The 25,376-nt window shown below is 44.7% G+C and overlaps 1 protein-coding gene across 2 annotated transcripts in view; it reads right to left on the reverse strand.

Moving 5' to 3' along the window:
- The window catches only part of SLC51B (SLC51 subunit beta), a 64,629-nt gene that overhangs the window by 21,737 nt on the left and 17,516 nt on the right, over positions 1-25,376 (reverse strand). The window contains exons 2-3 of one of the 2 annotated variants that reach the window (XM_085644575.1): positions 23,844-23,988; positions 20,457-20,547 (exon numbers count right to left, since the gene is read on the reverse strand). In XM_085644575.1, coding sequence (XP_085500701.1) covers positions 20,457-20,547; positions 23,844-23,916 — 164 coding nt within the window. In that variant the 5' untranslated portion in view covers positions 23,917-23,988. The remainder of the gene's footprint in view (positions 1-20,456; positions 20,548-23,843; positions 23,989-25,376) is intronic. The other variant, XM_085644576.1, reaches the window with a different exon arrangement.

Raw genomic sequence — 25,376 nt, forward strand, 5'->3', positions numbered from 1 at the left:
CTGGAGTTAGAATAGTAATTTTTACCCCTACACTATCCAACACTTACCCTACTGTTGCACCCCCTGGAGTTAGAATAGTAATTTTTACCCCTACACTATCCAACACTTACCCTACTGTTGCACCCCCTGGAGTTAGAATAGTAATTTTTACCCCTATACTATCTAATACTTACCTTAAATGTAATGCGTTGTAATGGTATGCGTTGTAAAGGTAGTATGCGTTGTAATGGTAATGCGTTGTAAAGGTATTTTTTAAAAATGCGTTGTAGTGTCCTGCGTTGTAATGTCATGCGTTGTAATGGATTATGCGTTGTAAAAAATGCGTTGTAAGTGCATGCGTTGTAAAAGTGTGCGTTGTAACGTCATACATCCCAGCCCACTACCCTAGCGGACTTAGAGAGGACATTACTGGATCTCCCAGAGGGCGTGTTGGTGGTGGGTGGTGACTTTAATGCGGTCGGCTCAGGCCTGCTTGACAGGCACCCGCAGAGGATTTCGGGGGGGGCTCAGAAGTGGCTTCCTGATTTCATAGATACCCTAGGGCTGGTTGATTGTTGGAGAATGTTGCATCCCACACAACGGCAGTACACTTTCCACTCAGGTGCGCATGGCAGTCTCTCCAGAATTGATTATGTCCTTACTCTGGCTGCACACGCTTCCAGTGTCTCTGAGGCCAGGCACATGGCACGAGGTATTTCTGACCATTCTCCGGTGTGGATCTGTATGGATGTTGCCAGAGGAGTGGGTGGTAGGGTGGCCCCAATTAACCCGTGGCATCTTAGAGACCCTGTGACTCGTAGTGAGGTACTTAAGGCGATCGACCGTTATTTTCAAGAAAACCTCGGTTCGGTCACGTCGGCGGTGTCCTTGTGGGAAGCATTCAAAACCGTGATTCGGGGTGAGGCCCTCTCCTTGATTACAGCGGCCAAGCGTCGGAGGGACGCGGAGGTCGCCCAGCTGGAGGCGGAGATCGCAGACCTAGGGCTTGCCCTGGAGGGTGAGGTCACGGAGGAGGCGCTGCACGAATTGAGCCTTAAGCAATCGGAGTACAGGGCCCTCGTGACGGACGCAGCCAAGGCTCTGAGTAGGGAACAGCGGGGCCGTCTGTACGACGTCGGGGACAAGGCCGGGAAATTGATCGCGTGGCTGGACAAGAAGGAGAGGGTCAATCGAGTGGTGCCGGACCTAGTGACGGAGGCTGGCGTCCTGGTCACGGAGCCGGAGGACATAGTCCAGTGCTTTGCGGATTACTTCCGCACGGTCTATACATCCGTGTCGGATAGGCCTGTGGAGGACTCATGTGCACTCCTGCGCGATCTCGCCCTGCCTTGCCTCTCCGATGTGGACAGGGACGACCTTGATGGCGACATCACGGTCGATGAGATTGCGGGGGCGATCCGTTCTTTGCGTCCGGGCAAGGCCTCGGGTCCGAATGGTCTGCCCATTGAGCTCTACAAACTCCAGCCGGACAAGATCGCTCCGCATCTACGAGCCATGTTTGTGGAGGCGCGGGCGACGGGTTCCCTCCCGCTCGACCAGCGCCTGGCAATGATCGTGGTCATCCATAAAGATGGCAAGCCTAGAGACAGGTGCAGTTCATACCGGCCGATCTCGCTCCTTAACGCTGAGCCGAAGATCCTTGCTAAAATCCTCGCAAACCGGCTAGTCAGGGTGATCGGTGACCTGATCCACCCCGACCAATCTGGATTCATCCCACATCGGAATACTGCGTTGAATCTTAGGCGCATTCATGGTGTGATCGCAAGGGTCGGGACGATGCGGGAACCAGCCGTGGTTGCGGCGCTCGACGCAACGATGGCGTTCGACACGGTTGAGTGGGCATATTTGTGGGCCGCGCTCGCGAAGTTCGGCTTCGGGCCCGGATTTGTGGGCTGGGTGAGGCTCTTATACGAAGGACCTCTCGCCAAAGTTGCGGTTAACGGGAGGGCCTCCAATCCCTTCGACTTGGGAAGGGGTACCAGGCAGGGTTGTCCCCTCTCGCCGCTGTTGTTCGCTCTCGCCCTTGAGCCGCTAGCGGCATGGATACGGTGGCACCCAGACGTGAGGGGGATTCGCTGGTCCCCCGATCACGAGGACCGCATTTCCCTCTATGCCGACGACATTCTGCTCTATCTTACCTCACCCCGGAAGTCCCTTATAGTTGTCTGCGACATCTTGACTTCCTTCGGGAGGAACTCGGGGCTCACCATCAACTGGGGTAAGTCATATCTGTACGCCCTGTGTGGAGACGCTCCGGTTCCCCCGCGGAATTGCCCGATCCAGATCGCCCGGGAGGGCTTTCAGTATCTTGGGATCTATATTTCAGCCGACCCCACGGTACGGTATGAGCGAAACCTGCTCCCTCCGTTGGCGCACAAGCGGCGGGACGTGGCAGGCTGGAGGCGGCTGCCGCTTTCCCTCCTCGGTCGTGCGGCGCTCTTTAAAATGATGTCGCTTCCCCGCTTTCTCTATGCCCTGCAGAACACCCAGGAGCTGGTCCCGGCCAGTTACTTTCGGGAGGTTGAGAGTCTACAGCGTTCGCTGCTGTGGGACGGCCGCCCGCGTATAGCGATAGCAAAACTAACTCTCCCTTGGTATGACGGGGGTATCGCGCTTCCCGACATCCGGAGATACTATTGGGCCTCCCAACTGAGCGCAGTCAACCACGGAGTCTACGGTCCTGCGCTTAGCCCCGGCTTCGCTATGGACCGGTGGTTGTTGCGGGGTGGTGGCTACTATAGAGCACTTTATTCAAGGGCCCCGGCTGGATCCCTCACGGGGCCGACCGGGGTGGCGGTGCACGTGTGGAAGGCAGTCACGAACTCCCTGGGGTGGAAGGATAGACTCACACTGGCCACTCCGCTGTTTGACTCGGACATGCTGGGGAAACTCTGGAACTCTAAGGGTTTCGACAAATGGGACCTGATTGGTATTTCCAGGGTGGGGGACATGCTGGCCAAGGGGCGGATTAAGTCGTTTACAGAGCTGCAGACGGAATATGCGCTAGAGGGCACGGAATACTTCCGGTACGCGCAGGTACGTCATGCGCTGCGGTCGGTCCTCGTTGAGGGGGAGAAGGTGCCCGAATCCTCTCCGTTGGAGGACCGGATCTTGGACGGCCATGTGCCGGAGAGCACAATCTCTCTCATTTACAAGAAGCTGGTGAACGTCCGTACCGATCTCCTCCTGGGGGTGCGGGACCAGTGGACTAGAGACGGTCTTGAGCTGGACGATGAGGACTGGCAGTGCGCTGTCTCCTCCCCGAAAGAGGTTGCCATCCCCGCCAGGCTGCGGCTGGTCCAGCTTAAGATACTCCACAGAGTCTATGTCACTGGCCCCCGGTTGGTCCACATGGGTTTCTCCGAGGACGGGCTGTGTAAGAGGGGCTGCGGGATGGTGGGCACCTTTCTGCACATTATATGGGAGTGTGGTGTGATTGCGGAATTGTGGAAGCAGATTCATGTTGTGATGCAGGAGGTCACGGGTATTGTGTTGCACTCAGAGGTGCGGCGCTGTCTCTTGAACGTGTGGGGCCCTACAGACTACGATGCTGCGCAGACTCAATGGGTGACCCTTGGTAATATGGTGGCCAAGCGGGATATTGCACGATTGTGGGGATCCCCTAGCCCGCCCACCCTGGATGCATGGAAGAACAACATGGACTGGTGCATGTTTCAGGAGAAAACAGTGTATTGTGCACGGGGGAGGCCCAAGAAATGGCACAAGGTGTGGGGGGGGTGGAACCAGTATAGGGGGTACATCTGCCTGCCTCCTGCCACTGACCCACCAGAGGAGCACCTTTCCCCCTAGCCCCACTTCCGACTTGAGTTTTGCGGATGAAATCTGATAGAAAGTTAGTGCCTCTGCCTCTCCCTCCCCTCCACACTTGAGGGCTGATCTGATGGTGGATATGGGGCCGCCTCATCGGTGGGATCTGACGCGAACACATGATGTATATTGCCTTGCTCGTTATGTTTTTCTTTAAAAATTGAAACCTTTTTTCTCTCCTGCATGACAGCTATTGAAGACTACATATGTTGATTGACGAGCTGCCGAACCTCCGGGTTGTCGGCTGAATAGCTGTGTCTCTGAAATATCCGAATAAAGGTTTTTAAAAATAAAAATAAAAAAAAAATAAAAAATACATTTAGCAATGTTCTCTCAGAAGAGAACAGTCAAAGTAAACATCTCACAACAGGGTGAAGGGTGGCCTTTCGTCAGCAAATGAGAACAAAAACTAGGCAATCAAATGAAAGATGGCAATTGGGAAAAGCTATGGCTGGACATTGTTCAATGTCGAATAAAGAAGTCCAATAAAATATAGTATGCAATTAATGCTGTATTGCAAAAAAAACTATAGATATATATATTTTTGCCAACCACAGCAGTGTTCCTGGAGGAAATGCAATAGTACTGGTGACACATTACACATGATTGTTTTGCTCTAAATTAACTATTAGAAAGAGGTGCTAAGTGTAATAAGAATAATTTATTGTATTCAGTCCCAGCAATTTGACAGACCTGACTAGGCATGAGAGATTCTTGACTGAAAGTTATGACACATAACAGAAACACTCTGCAAAGAAGTGATCATGGTAACACAGAAAATGGAAGAAGATGCATTGCTTCAAAACAAGGAATACATTGGGGGCATGGCTGCACCAGAGCATGATGGCCGCCTGACGAGGCAGCTCCGTGCAGATGGGAGATTCTTCAGCAATTTTGGAGCTAGATTCCGTTATTTCGAGCCCCCAGTGAGTGTCCTGTGACTCCCCTTCTGAGCAGCACATAAGAAGACAGAAACTCTCCACGGGACACCTTAACATCCCTGATTTCATGTGATCTCAGATCGGCAAGGCCAGGCAACCTAAAATCGTATGTATTCACAATAAAGAGGGGGGACAAGGAGCAAATGTGGAAAAAGGTCCTGTACCGACGCTCCAAAAGGTTCAGCCTAAACACAGAGTGGTATCAGTTCCTGAAAAGGCAAAGAAGATGGCAGTCCAAATGGGATCCGCTGTATAGGAAAGAAAGTCTCGAAAGCCAGGTTCTAGAGTGTTCGTGAGTTGAAGTCCAGGTACTCCTGTGCGGGTGCTGGAAGTGCCCTCACACACCCTTGCGGGTGCAAAGCATCATCATAGGGCAAAGCTCCTCGTGGGGGTGGCGCTGCAGTCCCTCACGGGCCCTCAAAGAGGGCGCTCTGTCGGAGATCTTTTCAGGAGTAGCCGCAGTTGTGCATGTGGGTGTGTGGGTGATGTGGGAAGTGGTGAAACTAAAAAGACCCTTTGGTACCCCAATAGTTTTATTTGTGAGTCCTCGGGGTCTGGTTAAAATAATTCAGGGAAGGATGCGTAAATAACGCTCGAATGAGTAGGGGGAAAGTGATTTCTTGTTATCCCGCTGCTCTCAACCCGTGTGTGAGTTTAAGATGAGTGAGAAATTGAATGGTGGGTGGTCGACATGTTTTGCGCTGCCCGTGGTCCCTAATGGATCCCTTAGCGCTTCGTCAGGACCTTCATGAAAAGGAAGGAGGACAAGGAGGGACTCAGGGAGGGAAACAGCCTATAATCCCCAGTAATAAGTATCAGTAAGTATGATGATGAGGCACGTCTTATTCGTGTCCCATGCGTGGAACCTAGTGGAGACAGAAAGAAGAAAACACAGGGAGGGGAATAAAAAGGGGGGGCCGTATGAGTATGTAAAACAGTAGTATCCACAAGGCTGCAGATCTAATTACCTAGATAGAGGTAACATGCTGGAGTGGCCCGTGGTGGTCATGCTCAAAGATCCATCAATTGACCAAGTGGTCATGGAAGGTGAATATTAGGAGACCAGGAGAAGTGAGGATACCACCGCCTTGCTGCTGGGGTCGACCTAGTGCATACATAAGATAACAGATAAGTGGTTGCTGAAATATACAGTGAACCATCTAACAGTGTACAATAGTACTTCATGCATTATGATTAGCGTGATGTGGTTGCGTCAACGCAAGGTAACATGTCGATGTGCTTCAACATCCTACGCATGCTACGGAAGATCTTCTGGTGGATCCCCACAGAGACCAGGAAGACCGTCACCCAGGCCCTCGTCACCAGCCGACTGGACTACGGTAACGCCCTCTACGCCGGTACCACCGCCAAGCTCCAGAAGAGACTCCAGAGGATCCAGAACGCCTCAGCCAGACTCATCCTCGACATCCCACGATCCAGCCACATCTCCGGACATCTGAGAGACCTTCACTGGCTCCCCGTCAACAAGAGAATCACCTTCCGCCTCCTCACCCACGCACACAAAGCCCTACACGACCAAGGCCCGAGCTACCTCAACAGCCGAGTCAACTTCTACGCTCCCAAACGCCACCTCCGATCAGCCAACCACGCCCTCGCCGCCGTCCCCCGCATCCGAAGAGCGACTACAGGAGGAAGGTCCTTCTCCTACCTGGCCGCCAAGACCTGGAACTCCCTCCCGACCGACCTGCGCCTGACCCAAGACCACCTCTCCTTCAGGAAGAAGCTGAAGACCTGGCTGTTCGAGCAGTAGCGGCACCCCCCGCCCCCAGCGCCTTGAGACCCTACGGGTATGTAGCGCGCTTTATAAGTGATTGATTGATTGATTGATTAAGCAGCCCAGCGAGGGCAGTGGCCGCAGTGACCAGAGTCAGCTGTGACCCAAAGGCCCCGGGGCTGTCAAGCAATATGGATAACCAAAGATAAAACTGAGTCTAGTCGAACACGAGCGTGAGTGAAAAAGGATGGAATGATGTAGGGGCAGCTAAATGAAGTGTCCTCAACTTGGAGGGTGACCAAATAGGAAGGGTGGTGGGTAGTCTCGAATTACGCAAGATCAAATCGTCATAAGTTCATCGTAAAACAAACTAAAGTAAAATGCGCGTAGGTGTCAAACCCCCTTGTGCATGGAGAAGTGATCTAAAACATGTAAAGGTTAATGTTAAGAAACTAGCCTACCCTAACTGATATAGGGGAGGGCTGCATCGGAGAGGACCGTCTGGTGAAGGAGCCCCAGCTGCTGTGGAAAAATAGTACGCACAGCAGAGAGAACACAAAAGACAAGGAAAACAAGCAAGTTTAATGTAAATCCTGTAAAAAAAGGCAGGTTAGCGTGATATTACCGGGGTTAGCAGCAGCGGGATAGGAACACTTACGTATACCCAGAGTGTTCCAAACTGGAAGCCTAGTCTTCCTCCAGGTTCGCCGGTGGCAAGGACTTGGAGGAGAGCGGTATTTAAGCAGTGGTTCTTGGCGTGTCCTAATCCCGGAAGTGGTGGGAGGTGTTGTGTGGGAATGCCGGGATTGGGTATGGTGGCCGCCCCTAGTTTCATGGCGGCCATCTTTGATTGGGATAGATCAGAATAGAGACACGTAACGCGGGGGTCCGTTACAATGTCCATCAACAAGTCATGACTAAATAAATCTGGATCGTGCATGCCTTATGATGAAATATTCTTAATTAGAATTACAATGTCTGAAGGAAACGGGAAATAAGGTAGGTGGCAATGTTCTGTAGTGAGTCACACGCAAAGGTAGATGATAAGATCGATACAGTCTGATTATCGCTATGCGACTATATCATCATCGGGCACACGTATGTAAATTATGAAGGCACGTGTGTTCAAATCATGTTAGTGTGTGTGAGCGCGACAGACACAGTGTCAGCAGTGTATAGGATAGGTCCTAAAATTAAAAAGCGGTTGCCTACTCATGGGTACATAGAATGATTCATGGTGGCGAAGACAATTAGAAAGTCTTTGGAGTTGAGGTAAAATGCACTGACATTGTTCGGGATCTCAAGATGGGAGGGTACTCCATGGTATATCATCATTCAGACCGATGTCATTACTTCAAAGTCTGAACACCCAGCGTTGTTCAGTCTTGAACAAGACCGAGGGTGTCCATGCTGGGTTCTGATCAATCACAGTCCATTGAAGACTCTCAGGGGGATGATTGTGCTCCAAAAAGTGAGTTTGCAACCGGGTTAAAGTCTTCTTGCAACGAATCGTGCTCTTATGTTCTCTGATGCAAATTTTCACCGGTCTTGCAGTCATTCCTATATATCGGAGTCCACAGGGGCATGTGAGCAGGTATATACAGTTCTTGGAGGTGCAATTGGTGTGGCGTCTGAGCTGCCAGGGTCTTTGTAGTCCTAAATCTAGCTCCTTAGATGGTTTGGTTTGTGGACAGACAGTGCATGAGCCGCATGGAAAATGGCCCGTTACTGGAGGTAATGTCCATAGTGTCTGTTGTGGTTTGTTGATATTCTTAGGACAAGTGTGTACTAGAATATCTTTGAAATTTTGAGTGCGCTTGAACGAAAACAAGGGAGGGGGCCAGGGTCAAAAGAGCCCGTCTTCAGTATCTGCCAATGTTTCTTTACTATTTTCTGAATTCTGTTGGAATGGGGAGTGAAGGAAGTCACACACGTTAGAGTGTTGGTGTCAGATCTTGTTTTAGTTTCAAGCAAAGCATCTCGGTGGTTGTTCCTAGCCCTGTTATGAGCCAATTTGATTATATTAGTGGGGTATTCTCTTGCAGACAGGTTCTTCTTGAGGGTTGCTGCTTGGGTTTCGAACTCGGTCAGTGTATTGCAATTTCTTCTTAGATGTAAAAACTGTCCCACAGGGAGATTGTCCCTTAGTGCTTTGGGGTGATTACTTTGGTAGAGAAGGAGATTGTTCCTATCCATTGGGTTTTTGTAATTGGTTGTCATCAAAATGCCATCCTTGAGGGAGATCAAGAGGTCCAGAAAGGGGATTGATTCTCGTGACTTGGTGCCTGTAAATTTAAAAAATGGGTTGATTGTGTTCATCCAGTTGAAAAAGGAAATACAGTCTTCTTCTCCCCCTTTCCAAACAATTATGATGTCGTCAATGTAACGTCGCCATAGTAAGATGTTCTCTGAGCAGGGGTTAGTCGGTCTTCTGATATGTTCCTCTTCGAAACTGGCCATACTAGGCGGGGACTTTAATCGCCCCCCTGGATGGGATTCTTGAAAGATTATCAAAAGTCAGATGTAGATCCTCCAGATCTCATACCCAACTTTTGAACTTATGTAATTTACATGACCTGGTTGATGCATGGAGGATACAGTTAGTGATTACACTTTTTATTCTCAACCACAGGACTTCTCCTCATGGATTGACTATCTTTTAGAAGACAGCCGGCTACTTCAGTGAATGATTTCCCAATTTGTTTTACCAATTGTGATCTCAGATCACGCGTGCATCTCATTGGAACTGAGGATGGGATCCACCCGCCTCCTTCGAAGCAATAGAGACTAAAGGATATGATAGTCGATACTGAAGAAATGAAACAAATGAGACACAACAACATAAATCTATATATAAAGGAAAATAATATGGAAGACGCTCCTCCCCTAAGCTGGTATGCAATGCTTTTAACCATTGGTAGGGCCATGATTATTTTAATGTCTGCAAAAAATAAAAAGGATCAGTAAACTTCTCAATGACTTTGAAATGCAGATCAAAAACCTAGAGTTTAAACTCAATCATAATGAAGTCTCTGCAGATCTGAATACACCATAAATATGAGCATAGTAAAATCCTGAGTGTTAGAGCCCACAAATGGGTATCAGTGAGGAAATCTGAGAAAATTATCAGGGAAAACAATGTGGGCTAATAACTGTCAATTTACTTAAAGTTTCGGAAAAGTAACATGACCATTCCATCTATAAGAAATACCTCTAATAGTCTCAATCTCACTTTCTCAAATGAAACTCTTGAAGCCTTTGAGAACGTCTATAAGAACCTATACCTACCTGACAGAATAATTGAGCCCCCAATATTGTGTACCTTTCCTTAACAATCTCCCTCTTCCAACTTTAGATATATCTACTAAGGAAAGCCTCACCGCCAAGAGACCTGCTGGTGTACATGCGCTTTATCAATTTCCCGTAAAAATAACATAACAATAAGCCTACTATGGAAGAAGTGATGCTAAAAAGCAATTCCTGGCCGGAAATTGGTCCGGATGGTTTTACTAGTAAATTCTAAAAAGTATTCACTCAGTCTCTACTTATCCCCCATACAACCTATTCACTAGCTTTGCTAATACTGGATCTATACAAGGTTCAGCGTCTAATGCTACCATTGTTGTTATTTCAAAGGAAGGTAAAGACCCCTTAGAGATGAAGAATTATTGGTCCATATCCCTCATCAACATGGATTGTGAACATTTTGCTAAAGTTCTCGCCTCCAGATTGGAAAATGTCCTTTATCTACTTATACACCCTGCACAATCAGTGTTTCTTAAAGGTAGACTAGCAAGTGACATCGTTAGAACCATTAGTCATGCCTTGGAGAAAGCCAAATCCTTTAACTTGTCAGCTGCAGGCATTGCATTCAACGCTGAAAAAGCATTCAATAGAGTCTTGTGGCTTTTCCTGAGAACTGTACTATACAAATTTGATTTGGGAGAAGATTTTATTGAAATGGTCCTCTCTATCTATTCTAAGCCACACGCGTCATTTAGGATTAATGGCTACAAAACCCTTCCACTTAAAACAAGGTACTAGACAGGGATGCCCACTATCTCCGCTTTCATTTAGTTTAGCAATTGAACCCTTTCTTGTAGAGATAAAACATAACATCAAGTTTAGACGAATCCCTTTCAAGACTGCCCCACATAAAGTTGCTGCTTATGCAGATGATGTGCTGATCTTCACAGAAGAAGCTGATTGTGCAATCCCCAGCATGCTGGAGGTAATAGAGAATTTTGGAGAGGTTTCAGGCTACTCACTTAATAAGGAAAAAACTGAAGTAGTCCTGCTAAATGTGCATTGCCTTCTATCTCTAATGGAAGATTAAGGTTTGAACTTGCAAAATAAGACACTAAAATATCTAGGTATCTGGTTTGGGTGGGAAATTAAGGAAACAATATCACTTAATGAAAAAAAATGAAAATAAAACTACCTCAAGAATAAGAAACTACTGATGCAATGGTCACCAAAAAGTTCTATCCTGGTGGGGAAGGCTAAAAACCATTAAGATAATGGTGATACCTATAATTAATTTCCCAACCAGCATGTCACCCCTTAAATTTTCTGAAACTTTCTTCAAGAATATAGACTCCTTATGATGGATTTCCTATGGAAACACAAAAAAACCAAGATCTCTATTGGGAAACTTAGATTAGAGAAGGCAGAGGAAGAAGTTAAATTCCCATAGTATTGACAATATCAATTAGCATTCTTAGCTAGACAGGGAGCTAAGCACATTACTCAATATACACAACTTTTCTAAGCTCAGTATGGAACTTTCATTCACTATACTGACAGACACATGTGATACTCTATATATATAGTCGATAAAAGAGTTCTACGGAGAATGGCGAAATCAGAACTTGCATCTTTATGGGATAACAAACATAAAAATACAAGGATTTATAATATACAGGAAGGGATGGGCTACCAAGGATATCAATCTCATCGAACTCTTAGGATCCACATACAATCCCCTTTCTTTTGCTGAATTTCAACTTAAACATAACCTACCCACTCTAGATTTTTACGATTTTTGAAACTAAAAGCCACAATACGGAGGCTTGAAAGAATTCATACTTCAGATCTACCATCATTATTGGAGAGGTTTCTCATGCTGCCTCTCGAATATAGAAATTTATCTAATCTCTTAAACCAAAACTTACACAAATATGCATAGACTTCTGAAACTCTATTCACAGACTACACTCGGGAGCAGATATCTCTGCTGCTGCATGACCAAATACTTGGTTTTCTCCTTGTACATGAAAGGTGACCCCTGCCCTTTCATAAATTTGATTCTGGTTATTACACAATGCCAATTGGACTGTATAGATTAGGGCTTTGGGATTCAAACCTGCGCTGGAATTGTGGTCTCCAAACTGTAGATGCTACTCATATTCTGCTTGATTGCACAAATGTTCGATCTCTGTGGCACCAAACCCAAAAGAAAAAAATAGGAAATATTTGGAACATCTTTGGATATTCAGGCCACCAAAATCTATTTTGGGTATTCATGCCTCATATGAGATCCCATTATTGCACCCCACAGATCTACGATTGATTGATCTCATGTAGGCAATGAACATCAAACTGATCCTATCAGAATGGAAGAGCTCCACAAATTAGTCAATTCATACCTGGTGGGTTTGATATGTTTAATCAGAGGTGCCGATAAGATCTGTTTTCAAAAAGCTAACTATCTCTCATCTTCCGGAAAATTCTTGGCCCTGTAGATATTTACCTTCAGAAAAACAAACTCCCATAAACCCCTCTGCCAACTGCTTTTTTACCATACAAAGAGAACCCATCTCTCCTATCGCACACATGGCCTGATATGATACTGCCTGACCCAGAACTCAGAATGCTATTAATCTACCCTCTGAGATAATTCCTTCTTTTTCACAAAGACAGAAGTCCTTGTCCTCAGACCCACCCCTCAGCATCGGATAACACCTGGTGGCCCACCGCCCTCTGCAACCCCCCACTCCCACGGACCACGCCCGGAACCTTGGCATCATACTTGACTCCTCCCTCACCATGACCCGACAGGGGTGTATCCTGCAGTAATCCCGGGCTGCCTTATCTTTGCTAGCATTACAGTGGGGCTCTTACCTCGTTTCCCTTCACCGCCACCGACGCTGCAGCCATCCTCCTCGAGTCGCGGGGACCACAACTCCCAAGCACCATAGCGGCGGAAGGCCGCCTTCGGCAGCAGCGCGCCAGGAGGCGTTTAAATTCGAGGACTTCCCCCGCGACGCGGGACGCGCGCGGGACAGCGCCGGGCTAAGCCCGGGCAAAGGGCGGGCCCTCTGTGGCCCTCAGAGGCCAGAAGAGACTGGGCTGGGCCAGAGACGCTGCACCTGCAGGACTGCTGGTATATATAGTTAAGGTAGTGCCATTTGGCACACTATTTGTATTGTGTTTGGACTTTTTAATAGGTCTTAAGTGTTTTTACATATATATAACACCATCAGTGTATGGTGTAATTACTATTACAATTCAGTAAGCTTTGTTGTGGACTGTGTCTGTTGATAATATGTCTAAATTTAAGGCTCCTTCTGGGCCACGTACTTTGGATAACTATTTGGTCCAGAAGGTTAGCAAGATAAACTCTGAAAGACGACAGTCATTAGGGAAAAACATTTCTCCATTGCCGGAGACCCCTACTGGGGGATCACCAGTTTCTACTACATGGGATGTGAATAGTCAATCTAATATTACTAATTTGGATGTTGTGGAGGAGGGACTGCCCGATTCTGAACAAACCCCCTCTACTGTGGTGGAGTTAGGCAACTGCCCTGATAAGGTTTTACTATGTTCTCCTACCCCCGTAGCTCGGGCAATTAGAACATGTAGGAAAATCCCAAATAAGAAGGGGGGAATGCGTACTGCAAGAAAACGAGTAGCCTCACCCATAAAACAATTTGAAACAAACGAAATTGTTAAGTCTAACAAGGTTAGTTTAGATGATGATACAACAATTAACCTAGCGGATATTATCGAATCAAAGATTAGAGGCATTATAGACCCGCTGGTGTCAAAAATTGAGGAATTAACGACAGAAGTTGCAAGATTGGGCGGATTGCTCAAAAAGGCCTTGGAAAAACCAGGAGGGGTAATTACTGCCACGACTGCCATAACTAGCAACAAATGTAAAGGTAATATACAGGGCGACCCTTCTATTAAGGCTATAGGCAGTAAAGAAAATGTTAGTGTTAACCCCATAATACCTCATGTGCGTACTCATTCTGACAGTCAGGCTATGTCTGTTATAGAAAATAACAATGGATGGGAAGAAATTAATAGAAGGCACGTTATTAATCTCCCACCTGAGTGTGCACCTTACGTGGTGGTATTAACAAATGTACCACCACTTGATAATAGGGGTTATCAAGAAACACATGACTCTTTAAAAAATAAATGTCTATCCTGGCTGAATAGGCAATGCGGTTTCCCATTGAATTTCTCTGACAATGTTTTGACTACCAGGAGAGTTAATTGGATAGGGAGTTCTAAGAAAAGCTCAAAGGGGGACTGTGTAATTGTAAATTTCAAACACCCACAACATGTTGCTACAGTCCTCCTAAGAGCCGCCTCTCTCCCAATCTCCAATGTCAATGTAAGTGCCCGATCGCAAGGTTTCTTTTATAATCATCTTGATACCAATCCACGGGAAAGTACTAGAATTATTACCCACCCGCCCACCTATAGACCTTATTTTGGTATTCCCACACAAAATAGATTTCATGCCCTTAGCTCCCTGGACTCTAATGATTGACGCATACAAGAGAGGGAGATGTATCCAGCAAGGAAGGAGGGATCTGGCGGGGTTGACTGTGTTGATGAAACAATTTTCACGGTCATAGCACCCACGCCTACTCGGACTGAGGCAGAGAATGATCAGGAGGGTTTTGTGAATTTATGCAATTTGGGACAAACAATCGGGGTGGCCACTGTTGTCAAAGTTGTTTCAGGTTCTGTTAATAGGACTACTACCAGATTAGGCACATGTTCAAAGACTGGTTTGCTGGAACGTGGCCGGTCTGAAATCTAAGGGAAGAGATCCTGGTTGGGAAACTTTTATTAATAAGTATGATATCTTATGTTTCCAAGAAACCTGGTGCAAAAGTGATGTTGATTTTGAGGGATTCGTGTCATATAATTTACCAGCACGAGGAGTGGGTCCGGGAAGAGCTAAGGGGGGTTTACTCACACTTGTTTCGGTTCACCGCCAAATATTGGTGATAAAATATATACCGGTGGGTGATCTTGTTCAGTTGCTCTGGATCCGGGAAGGTAAAGAACGTAATATCCTACTGATCAATTATTACAACAATATTTTTGATAGCACTAGGGGAAGAATAATAACAGACTTGGCCAATGCTATCGATACTCTGAGTTTGGACTCCAATGTTGTATTTGATATTATTTGGTGTGGGGACTTTAATACCTCATTGTGTGAATTATTACCTCTAAAAGCCTGTGGGGTCACTAATAATGCCGGTTGGGAGGTTTCGCACTTTGGTCATGACACTTATGGGGAAATTTTGAATACATTAATGGGGTGCCATGACCTGGAAATTTTGGATTGTTGTAGGGATGAAAATGGACTGCCCATCCCCACATTCAAAAATTGGCGCTCTAACTCTGTGATTGACCATGTGCTAGTATCTTCTAGTATTGTCGACTGTTTTGCCCCACTGGAAATCGCAATATCGGATACAAGTGACCACAATTGTATTATTGTGGCCATGACTTTGTGGGAGGAGATTGCTGGAGAGGTGGGGACCACAACCGACAATATAGAAGCTCACCGGGCTAATGGGGTAAGACTTAGGTGGGTAGGGGCGAAAGCCTCCGAACTAACCTCATCTATAAGAACGGTGAATCTAGCAGACATTGTTTTTATTTTAGAAAATAGGTTAGACCATGAGCGGGTCTTATCTTGTTTTATAGGGATCAACACTGTCATTAATGCGAAGTTTACTGGCCGTAACAGGGGCCGTCCAAGATTGGGACCTGTCTGGTTTGATCAAACCTGTTCTGCAGCACTGACTAACCTTAAGCAGGCTTTAGCAATGAAGCCTAGGGATAAAAATTTAGTCACAAGATTAAGGTTAGATTACAAAAACACCATTAAATCTAGGAAGGGGGCTCTTCAACAGCAAGCCTGGGACTCACTTAACCAAGCGGCAGAACTTTCTAATTGTGCGCTATTCTGGGCAACAGTTAACTCTCCATTCCTCAAGGAGACAAACATACCTGAGTTAACAGCAAATGTCTCTTGTGAAGGGTGGATCGCCCATTTTTCAACTATCTTTGACTCGGGTAAATCTATCATTGCCGGCTCATCTAGTTGGCCTATTTTACCACTTGAAATCTCTGTAGAAGAAGTTGAAAGGGGGATCTGGGCGAGTAAGGGCGGAAAGGCCCAAGGCCCCGATGGGGTCCCAATTGATGTTTATAAGGAAGCGCCTAAAGTCTGGGGTCCCCTGTTGGCTGTTGTTTTTAATGCCGCGGTTTGTACTGAACCCCCTCCGACCTGGGGGGAGTCTATTATTGTTCCAATATATAAAAAAGGATCCAGGTCTGATGCAAAAATCTATCGCCCTGTCTCCTTATTGGACTCCTCCGTAAAAGTTATGAGCAGGATTATGCTTATAAGATTGGAAGAATGGGCAGAACAGGAAGGTATCTTGGCAGATAGCCAATATGGTTTTAGGAAAGGCAGGGGTACGCTCGATCAATGCGTCAATTTAGAACTATTGATCGGGAAGTACAGTGATGCAAAACCTGGCCTTATTTATCTGTGTTTCGCTGACTTAAACAGCGCTTTCGACATGGTTGACCACTCAATTTTGTGGCCAACCTTGTTGAATTTGGGAGCGCCAGAGGGCATATTATTCTTTCTTGCTAGGATGTATGAGAGATTAAAAACATGTGTAGGTTTTGGCAGGAAGGGAGAATGTACCCCGAACTTTAGCGTTAAACGTGGAATAAGGCAGGGTTGTGTTTTAGCTCCTCTTTTATTTATTTTATTTATTAATGTAATTGATGTCATTTTAAAGGAAGTCAATGCAGATGCTCCTAAAATCAATGGTGTATCAGTGCCGGTGTTATTATACGCCGATGAAGCTGTGTTATTGTCCAGAACTCCTGTAGGATTGCAACGATTGATGGACAGTTTTGCCTCCTTTATTGATAACAGAAAATTAGTTATCAACAAAGGAAAAACGTACACCATGACCTGTGGCCCCAAGAAATTAAAACAGGCAACAAAATGGTTTTTTATCGACAAAGCAAAAGTACAGCAAGTGGACACATTTTGCTATCTAGGTATAACCTTTTCTAGTGACAAAAAGTGGACTCATGAATTTAACAATATACGTAATAAAATGGCTAGAAATGCCCACGGAATTTTTAGATTCGCCGAGAAAATTGGGGATCGCAGGACTAGGGACATGATAAAAATTTATCAGGCCAGATGCGTAACAATTGCATTGTACGGGGCAGGAATCTGGGGTTACTGCTGCGCCCGTAATTTGCAGCTGGAAGAGAATTCCTTCCTTAAAAAACTTCTATGTTTCCCCACATCGGCCTCTAACGCTCTGAGCCATCAATCTATCTGTGAATTACCTACTTGACCTTTTGTCCATTAGGCATTTGATGAACTGGAGGTCTATTTGGCTGAATGAGGAGAAGTCCTTCACTGGGTCTATTATCCAGGACTGTTTGCGATTAGATAAAGTTGCAGCAATACCCTGGATCAAATATATTATTGTGTGTTTCTCAGATATTTTTAATTTGAACATTGTAATTGATCCCAATGCTGTTTTTTTGATCCCCAAAGTAGAGTTAAAAAGGGTTTTTCTGGCCTATGCAGAGAGTAAGAGGGCTGTTGTCGCTGGAACTCTGTCCACTGTTATGTTTTATAACAGATATTTATTTAACGATGGATTCCCTGTCTACTTAACCATGGTCACTAGACCAATGCATACATTTGTGCTAACAAGACTTAGATTTGGAATAGTGCACCATTTGGTGGCCCACCCAATAATGAAGAAACATCCATCAGGACCTTGTAGATGCGATGGGATCTCCAAGCAAAGCACAATGCACTTTATGCTGTTCTGCAAGCTGTACTCTAATTTTCGTATTGTCCTGCTTAAACCAATGTTTGTCAAATATGGAACATGTACAGTTGAGCACGCAATGAAATTGATTTTTAATTTGCAATCTGCGGATGTATGTTTTTATACTGCAACTTTTTTAAACAAATGCATCAATTCCAGGAAAAATATGTGTTTTTAATTGTGTAAAATTCTAATTGTATTAACCAGTTATAGTGATTTTAATGGATTCTCATGTTTGCTATAACTTGCCGTGTTTTCACGTCATGATTGTGTATATGCTTTTATGGTCATTAATTTGTACCGAATAAAGCCTAATTGAATTGAATTGACCCGACAGATCAACGCCGTCTCCTCCACTTGCTATAACACCCTCCGCTTGCTTCACAAGACCTTCAAGTGGATTCCCCCGAATCCAGAAAGACCGTCACCCACACACTCATAACAAGCGGACTGGACTACGGAAACGCCATCTATGCCGGAATCAACAAATCTCTGCTCTGCAAACTCCAGATCATCGCGGCCACTCATCCTCGGCATCCAACTACATGAACACATCACCCAGCACCTTCGAGACCTCCACTGTCTTCCCATCAAGAAGAGAGTAACCTCCAAGCTACTCACTCACGCCTACAAATCCCTTCACAACACCGGACCCCAATACCTCAACGAAAGAGTCTCCTTCCATGTACCCATGAGAGACCTCCGCGCCGCCGACCTTGCCCTCGCCGAACCCCCATGCAGCCGCAGAGCCAGAGAAGGTGAAAGAGCCTTCTCCTACATCGCGGCAAAGACCTGGAATGAGCTCCCACTCAACAACAGACGTTCCCCCACTCTGCACACCTTCAGTAAGAGCCTGGAAATGGTGAGTTCCAAATATTGGCGGTAAAAAATACTGTCCCAAGAATTTCGAGAGACAAAATACTGAAAGGTAGGTTTCTGTATATTTTCAATACATAGGTCTACATATACATACCTTGGTGAGATATCTTCATAGTACAAAGATGTGCAGTTAAGAATAGTAAACCCTTACTGCCCTCCTGAACACTACCTCTTGATATTTTGTCCCTCAATACTGTTGTAACAATATTCTTCCCGTTGGTAATTGGGATTCAATACTAGCTACAACAATAAACAATATGAAATACGTATTTACTGACTCTATCCTCACCCAGCCCCTCCTAAAGAGTTGTTCTTTAGTCAAGCTTTGGTCATCTCTGCCAGTCTCCTGCAGGTTCCAATGTCTTGCAAAAGAGGGCAGCAATGCAGGTAACACTCCTTGCCAAATGTACTAATCCTTTACCCCTACAAGTCTGTATTCTTGACCACACCCGACACAGTAGCAACCCTAATTGTTCTTTTGAATGAAATTCAGTTCCATTCGGACCATGACTTTCTGATGAGGACTAACTTATTTGGGCTCCTACCAACACTGGACACCACCTCTCCCTCGAACCCTCATACAGGATGAGCTTTGCCCCTAGAGCATCAGACCCACACTGAACTGGTTTCAATCATTTCCCACTGACCAAAGACAACAAGTAAAAACAAGTTTGGCTCCTTTTCTCAGATCTAAAACTGGTCACATGCAGGATTCCATAATGTTCCTCCTCAAGGTCATTCTGATGGTCTTTGACCACACCTTTGGCACTGACATTCATCCGAAGTCACTTAGCTTCATAAAGCTTAGAATGGCGCCCGAGGTCAACATGGAAGAAACGATGGGCAAAAGCCACCTCAACCAGAGCAAAGACAGTGATCCTTTTACCCTGCATCCTCAACTTTCATACTTCTCATACTTCTCATCTCCAGCCCCATCCTTCTAGCACTCCCTCTCCTTCTGTCCTTTTACCCCTTGAATGTCCAAGTCAGCGCTGGTACGATTAGTGCGGTCTACCAGCGGAGGAATCACAGAAAGGCTTTCCCATACCCTGCCTCGAAATTCCTCACCACTGCCTTGAGCACAGTGGACATATCTATAATAGTCTGTCAATGCCATCTCTGCCTGCCTTCCTGAACACCAGCCACACGGGCTCTGGGTGGTACTGGTCACGGCAGGCAAACTCCTCTATTTGCCAAAAACTGTAAAACACTTTCCTTTCATAGGTGTAACTGCCTCCCAGTGAAACTTCAGTTTGGGCACCCTACACTTGAATCAGAATTATCTGGCATGCACTGCCAGCTAACATGGCTGGTATGGGGTCATGTCCCAGCCAGAAGCCTATGTCCATTCCACCTCTTTGTTACAGTGATCAAACAACTAAGGTGGCAGAAGAAAGCCTCACTCTCAAGGGCAGATTCTGGAGTGCCTAGTTCATAGTGCTTTCCCTTGGGAATACTTTCCAACCCTTCCTCTGAAAAACCCCTCTGTGGCCTCGAACCACAGATGCCAACATCACTTCTGACAAAAGAATCTCATCTTTGACCCCCCTCTGGCTCCAAGGGCTGCTCGACCTTTTCTTTGGGAACTCTCTGATGCCAGGACTCCCTGGAAGCCCCTCATCCATGTACCTCGTACTCTGGTAGTTTAGTTCTGTACTGTGAGTGTGGCAAGTAAGGTCAACTTGCCGTCACTCCTCTTAGGCAACTGTGGTCTGTGTAAAGCCTCTGAACTACTGTGGCTTGGCACCTTGGAACCAGCCCGTTTACGTTAATGTAATGAAATAAAAGTTCTGGCCACACATATATTTTATCGTTGATGTCTGCTGTCCTTGTATTTTGCGTTGGCTGGTGCATCCATTCCACGTTATGCGCATTATGAGCCGCACCACAGTTCTGCTGCACTGCAATCACACAAAAAGAGGGTCTCACCTGTTGCCTACAATGTTCCTGGTAAGTATAATGACGCCGATCAACAATGCCACGATTGACAGTCCAAGGATGGAATAGTTCCAGGCAGAGGCTGGAGAGAGAAGAACATTACAAGGTTAGTGGGAATAAATAGGAATGTATTGTCATCATGATCATATAATGCAATACAGAGGTTCAAGGAACATGACACTAAACTGGGAGTTCATAACCAGGTCATTTGAAAGTGTCACCATTATTTCAAGTAATAAAGTTGATCTGGCCCCTTCCATCCTCCATCAGACAATTAAGGATAAATCAGGACACAGGTTGTTGTTATTCATAGCAGGGTGAAGCTTTATTTTCTTTTCAGCCGCAACCAAGTTTCAGATTAAATATGGATTTATTTGCTCTAATCTTTATGATTCAATATCATTATACATCAGATTTATATTTAAATCCACTCAGGGCAGGCTCAGAGGGCCAGTATAATGCTGTTGAGCTGTTCTTTTAACAACATCTAAAAGTACAACCCCAGCTTGGGGCACTTTTGACCACACCGGGCCATGCCCCTATTAACCAGTCAATCTAAGGAAGCCCTAGGGTAGAGCTAGAAGTTCTAGACCACCACAAGGCTAGCCCCACCCCCTCCAACCAGTCCTAAACCACATCAACCTCTTCATAGGTTTCTTCAAGTCATAATGTTTGATTTTTCCATTTATTTCTGCCTCTGGAGGCGGTGGCCTCTTTTGAACGGGTCCTCCCTACCTCGACTGTCTGAATGAGCAGTGATGCTCACTATCAGAACTAGTGACACAGTCCCACAATATTTTAGCAGAGACGCAAAGAAAGTTTATGCAAATGAATGATTTGTTCGTGAATTTATAACACAACCAATTGACTAGTTTCCAGGTCCAAACCCACCTTGCAACATGACAAAACCTTAACAATGACCCTAATGAGAGGAGGAAAGTAGGATGGAATCTCTAGAGGTGCAAGAATTGGTTACGAAGGGAGCTATAGTTCTGATCTAGTTAGGTGCGCTTTGAACTATGAGCAATATATGTGTGGCGGGTAAATAATTCCAGTGAGATAAATGTTTGAGAAGGCAAACACTTCATAATAAGCAATTAAGAAAATAAAGTAGATTTGAGAACAAGGATGGGTTTTAAAGGTGCTCCTCTCCTAATATCAATCTGTTTAGAGTTCTAGAAGTTCTCCAGTTTGCTTGAGGGCGATAGAAATGGAAGCTCCTATGAATTTTATTGGTGCTATCATCAGCCCCACATTATTCTACCATGGAGACGGGATCAGTGGGGACAAGGTTCTGTACCGGGGACAAAGTAAATGCTTTTCTTGTACTATATATTAGTATGGACAGGAGAAGAAAATTTTACCGGTAGTCCATTTACTATTCTGATTTTTAGAAGTAAATTTCAGCAAGTCCAATCAATCCTAGAATGGGAGACTCGACTTCTAGGTCTCAAGAAAGGAACAAAGGATTGTGCTTTGAATTCATTATGGGAGAAATTAAAGAACATCATAGAGAGGCGAGTATTGTTTTATGACAAGTTCAGGTTTCATTGTATTACAGTTGCCCTAAAAAGCTTAGAAGGAAATTTATTTGTAGTTAGACCATATGAAGATGTGGAATTGTGGCTCAATTTCCGAAAGTTACCTGAATTTCATATGGGAATGTGGTGCTAGTTGGATGTGCCAGAGAGCCCACTGTGAGCCAATGACCTAGTCTTACATAAAAGGCAGCTTTTGACTGAGTGCTTCTCACGGGAAAGTTCAATAAAAAGGACAGACTGCAATGTTGTAGGATGCTGAAGATGGACAATATTTAAGCAGTAATACACAACATCTAGTTTTGGGACAGATGTGTATTAATTAATATGATGTGCTGATAATCTAGGCAAAATTCTGCCCACAATTGCACTTCTCGAAAAACCAGCCTTAATTCAGTACCACAGAAACAGAAGTTAATGCACAGAACGGAATTGCGAGTTTGGCAATATTTAACGCATTAAATTACCCAACATTCATTAAATTTCAGCTATACAAGCCTGCTGAAATTTAACAAGTGAAAACATAGTATTTACCATATCGTGCAGTTTTTGGTGCGTTAAACCCCAAATACACATGTTATTTCCGATAAACTCATAATAAGTGTTATTTATCACACATGATAAATAACGTATACCGTGGTATAGTTATTTACCAGGGGTGATAATTAACGCTTCAACTTGTAAACTTTTACTTTCTCGAAGGGGCTTACTCTGCCCCGCTCACATTACCAGATCCTCTGGACCCCAACCGAACTACACCTGCAATATTTTGACGACTTTGGGAATCTATAAATGAATTCATGTGTAGCTGAATTGAGCGCATTGGTGCTTTCAGCAAAGTTTAATTAGGGCCCATCCTCTATTTTTCTTGGGCTCATGCATTCTTAGGGTCCTGACGATGATCCTTCTATCTGTCTAAAGGATCGAAACATCGCTGACTAGTTCTATGGACCTAATTTGATTGTAGATGAGAATAAAATGGGCTGTATTGTTCTTACTTGATATACGCTCTTGATCACGCAATGTCACACGTATCACTTGTGTGAGAACATTAGCACGTTTCTCACCACAATTCCACTGCACTGTCACATTGTTTTTAATATTTTTTATATATGATTGAATTCATTGATCATTTGATATATTTGTACATTGATTGTGATATATATGGTCTTGGGACCAATGTTCTTTATGCATCACATTGTAATCAGGCCCTTAGTGTCTTCTGTAAATTATGAAAGAGATTTAAGTCATGAATTCCGATCTTTTCCATAATTAGCGGTCAGATGATCATCAGTGAGTAATGCCATGCAAGTGTTATGCAAGTGTTATGATAGTGAAGATGGTAGTGCTCTTTGAATCTCACCTGTAAAAGAGTTTTTATATAAACTGAAAAATGCTCAATGTGAGCGAATAAGGAAGCAGGTGAGGAGTAGCAGCCTCCAGAGTTGCAAGTGATATCTTATGTTTGCCCATAATTTGTTTTTGATCTTTTATTCCAATTGTGCTTTTTATTCTTATTTGATGGTTCTACGTATGCTATATGTTCTTGGCGCTGATTACAGGTGACACAAGTACTCTGCAACTGTCTCTTGATGGTATGTTTGTGTAGTATACATAATTTAGCTAAACTAATTGCCCCTCAACTTCTATTAGGTTTCCATGTTACCACAACTAATACATTCAGGAAACATTTAACTATATCCTGATTGGGTATAATCAGCATAGTTGTTATTTTAACAGCTAGCTCTGTTCCTATATTTTGTGCTAAATGTATATTACCAACATTGTCACTACACCTTACTACACTGGCCAACAGAGATTTCAACGTATACCAACGTACGATCTTCTGTGCGGAAAAACCACCGAATGTTCTTCATCTGCTCCTCCAACTCAGCATTGGTGCTGGACTCCATCTTGCTTGAATAACTTCTGTTTGAACAGGTGATTCGGATCCAGGCTGGAAGTCTTCTCCAGTGCCTTCACTGCTGCAACAAACAAACACACAGTATGATTTGAAATGCATAATTATATGGACTATTCGGATGCTTTAGTCAATCTGAATTATATCTCTTTGATTAGTAAAGCGAAGTAACTTTTTCAAAGATGGAATGCACTGCATCCTTAAATTGTTGGGTGGATATCACTAATCAAAATGGTAGTACTTCCTCTCTTTCTTTTTGTAATGGTACTACCGTGTCACATGTATTCTTTTTTTCTAGCTTAATTTGCTTACTTTGACTCCCCAGAAGCAATATTACTTTTCTGAAGCTATCACATGATGATGGGAGGCTAGCCCTCCCTTTTTCATCCCCACTATCTTACCGCCTTTATAATAAAAGACAATTCTCAATCGAATCTAATTTGATAATAATATTCTTTTGAAAAATATGTCAAGCTTTCAAAATATCAGATCTACTGTATTGCATTAGGTTTCCTAGAACAGACAAAAAGTTTGATGTAAGAGATGTATTTTTAGTAAATAATGGATGTTGTTTTTTTGCACTTTTGACAACCCATCTATCCACGCTGAAACCTTTTTTTTTACTTTTTTTAGAAGATTGTATACAAATGAAATGAAATGAAATGAAAAAGAAATGTATAAAGCGCGAAACATTCCCCCGGGGGTGTCAAGGAGGGGGTGTCAAGGTGCTAGTTCAGCACAGGACATAACGGACACCTTTTTGAGATCGCCTCAGAGATTAAAGAGCCACGTCTTTAGCGTCTTTCTGAAAGCCAACAAGCGAGTTTCTTCCTTAAGCCGCAACGGAAGTGCGTTCTAAAGTCTGGTCGTGCCGACCAGAAAACTCCTGCCACCCCAGGAACATTTCTTGAACCTGGGTATTACCAAACTGTGAGAGTGTGCTGAGCGGAGATGACGGGCAGGAACATATGGCTGCAAATTCTGATTGAAAAAAGCTGGTCCTGTGTCGTGAATAGCTTTAAATGCTATACAAAGAGCCTTAAACTCTATCCGTCTCTTCACTTGTAGCCAGTGTAATTCCTTAAGCCCAGTGGAAGCAGATTTATATTTTGGAATATTTAGTAATAGACGTGCTGGAGCGTTTTGCACAATCTGCAACTTGGCCAAACATTTCTTGTGAAGGATCATAAATAAACCGTTACAGTACTCGGCTCTAGAAGAGCCGCAATCACTAACTTCCTCAAATCTGCCGGAATAAATGGGAGAATCCTTCTCAGCAGTTTTAGTGAATAAAAGGAAGTGGACGTGACCTGATTTACATGGCCTTCAAATGAAAGCATGGAGTCAAATGTGACACCCAAGTTCTTTACCTTGTTCGTAGGATTAGGTAGTGAGCCCAACTCCGAGGGCCAAAAAGCAGGGGACCAGAAATTCACATGGCTTCCAAAAAGT

Source organism: Triturus cristatus, chromosome 3_1 (genome assembly GCF_964204655.1).
Source record: "Triturus cristatus chromosome 3_1, aTriCri1.1, whole genome shotgun sequence".
NCBI lineage: Eukaryota > Metazoa > Chordata > Amphibia > Caudata > Salamandridae > Triturus > Triturus cristatus.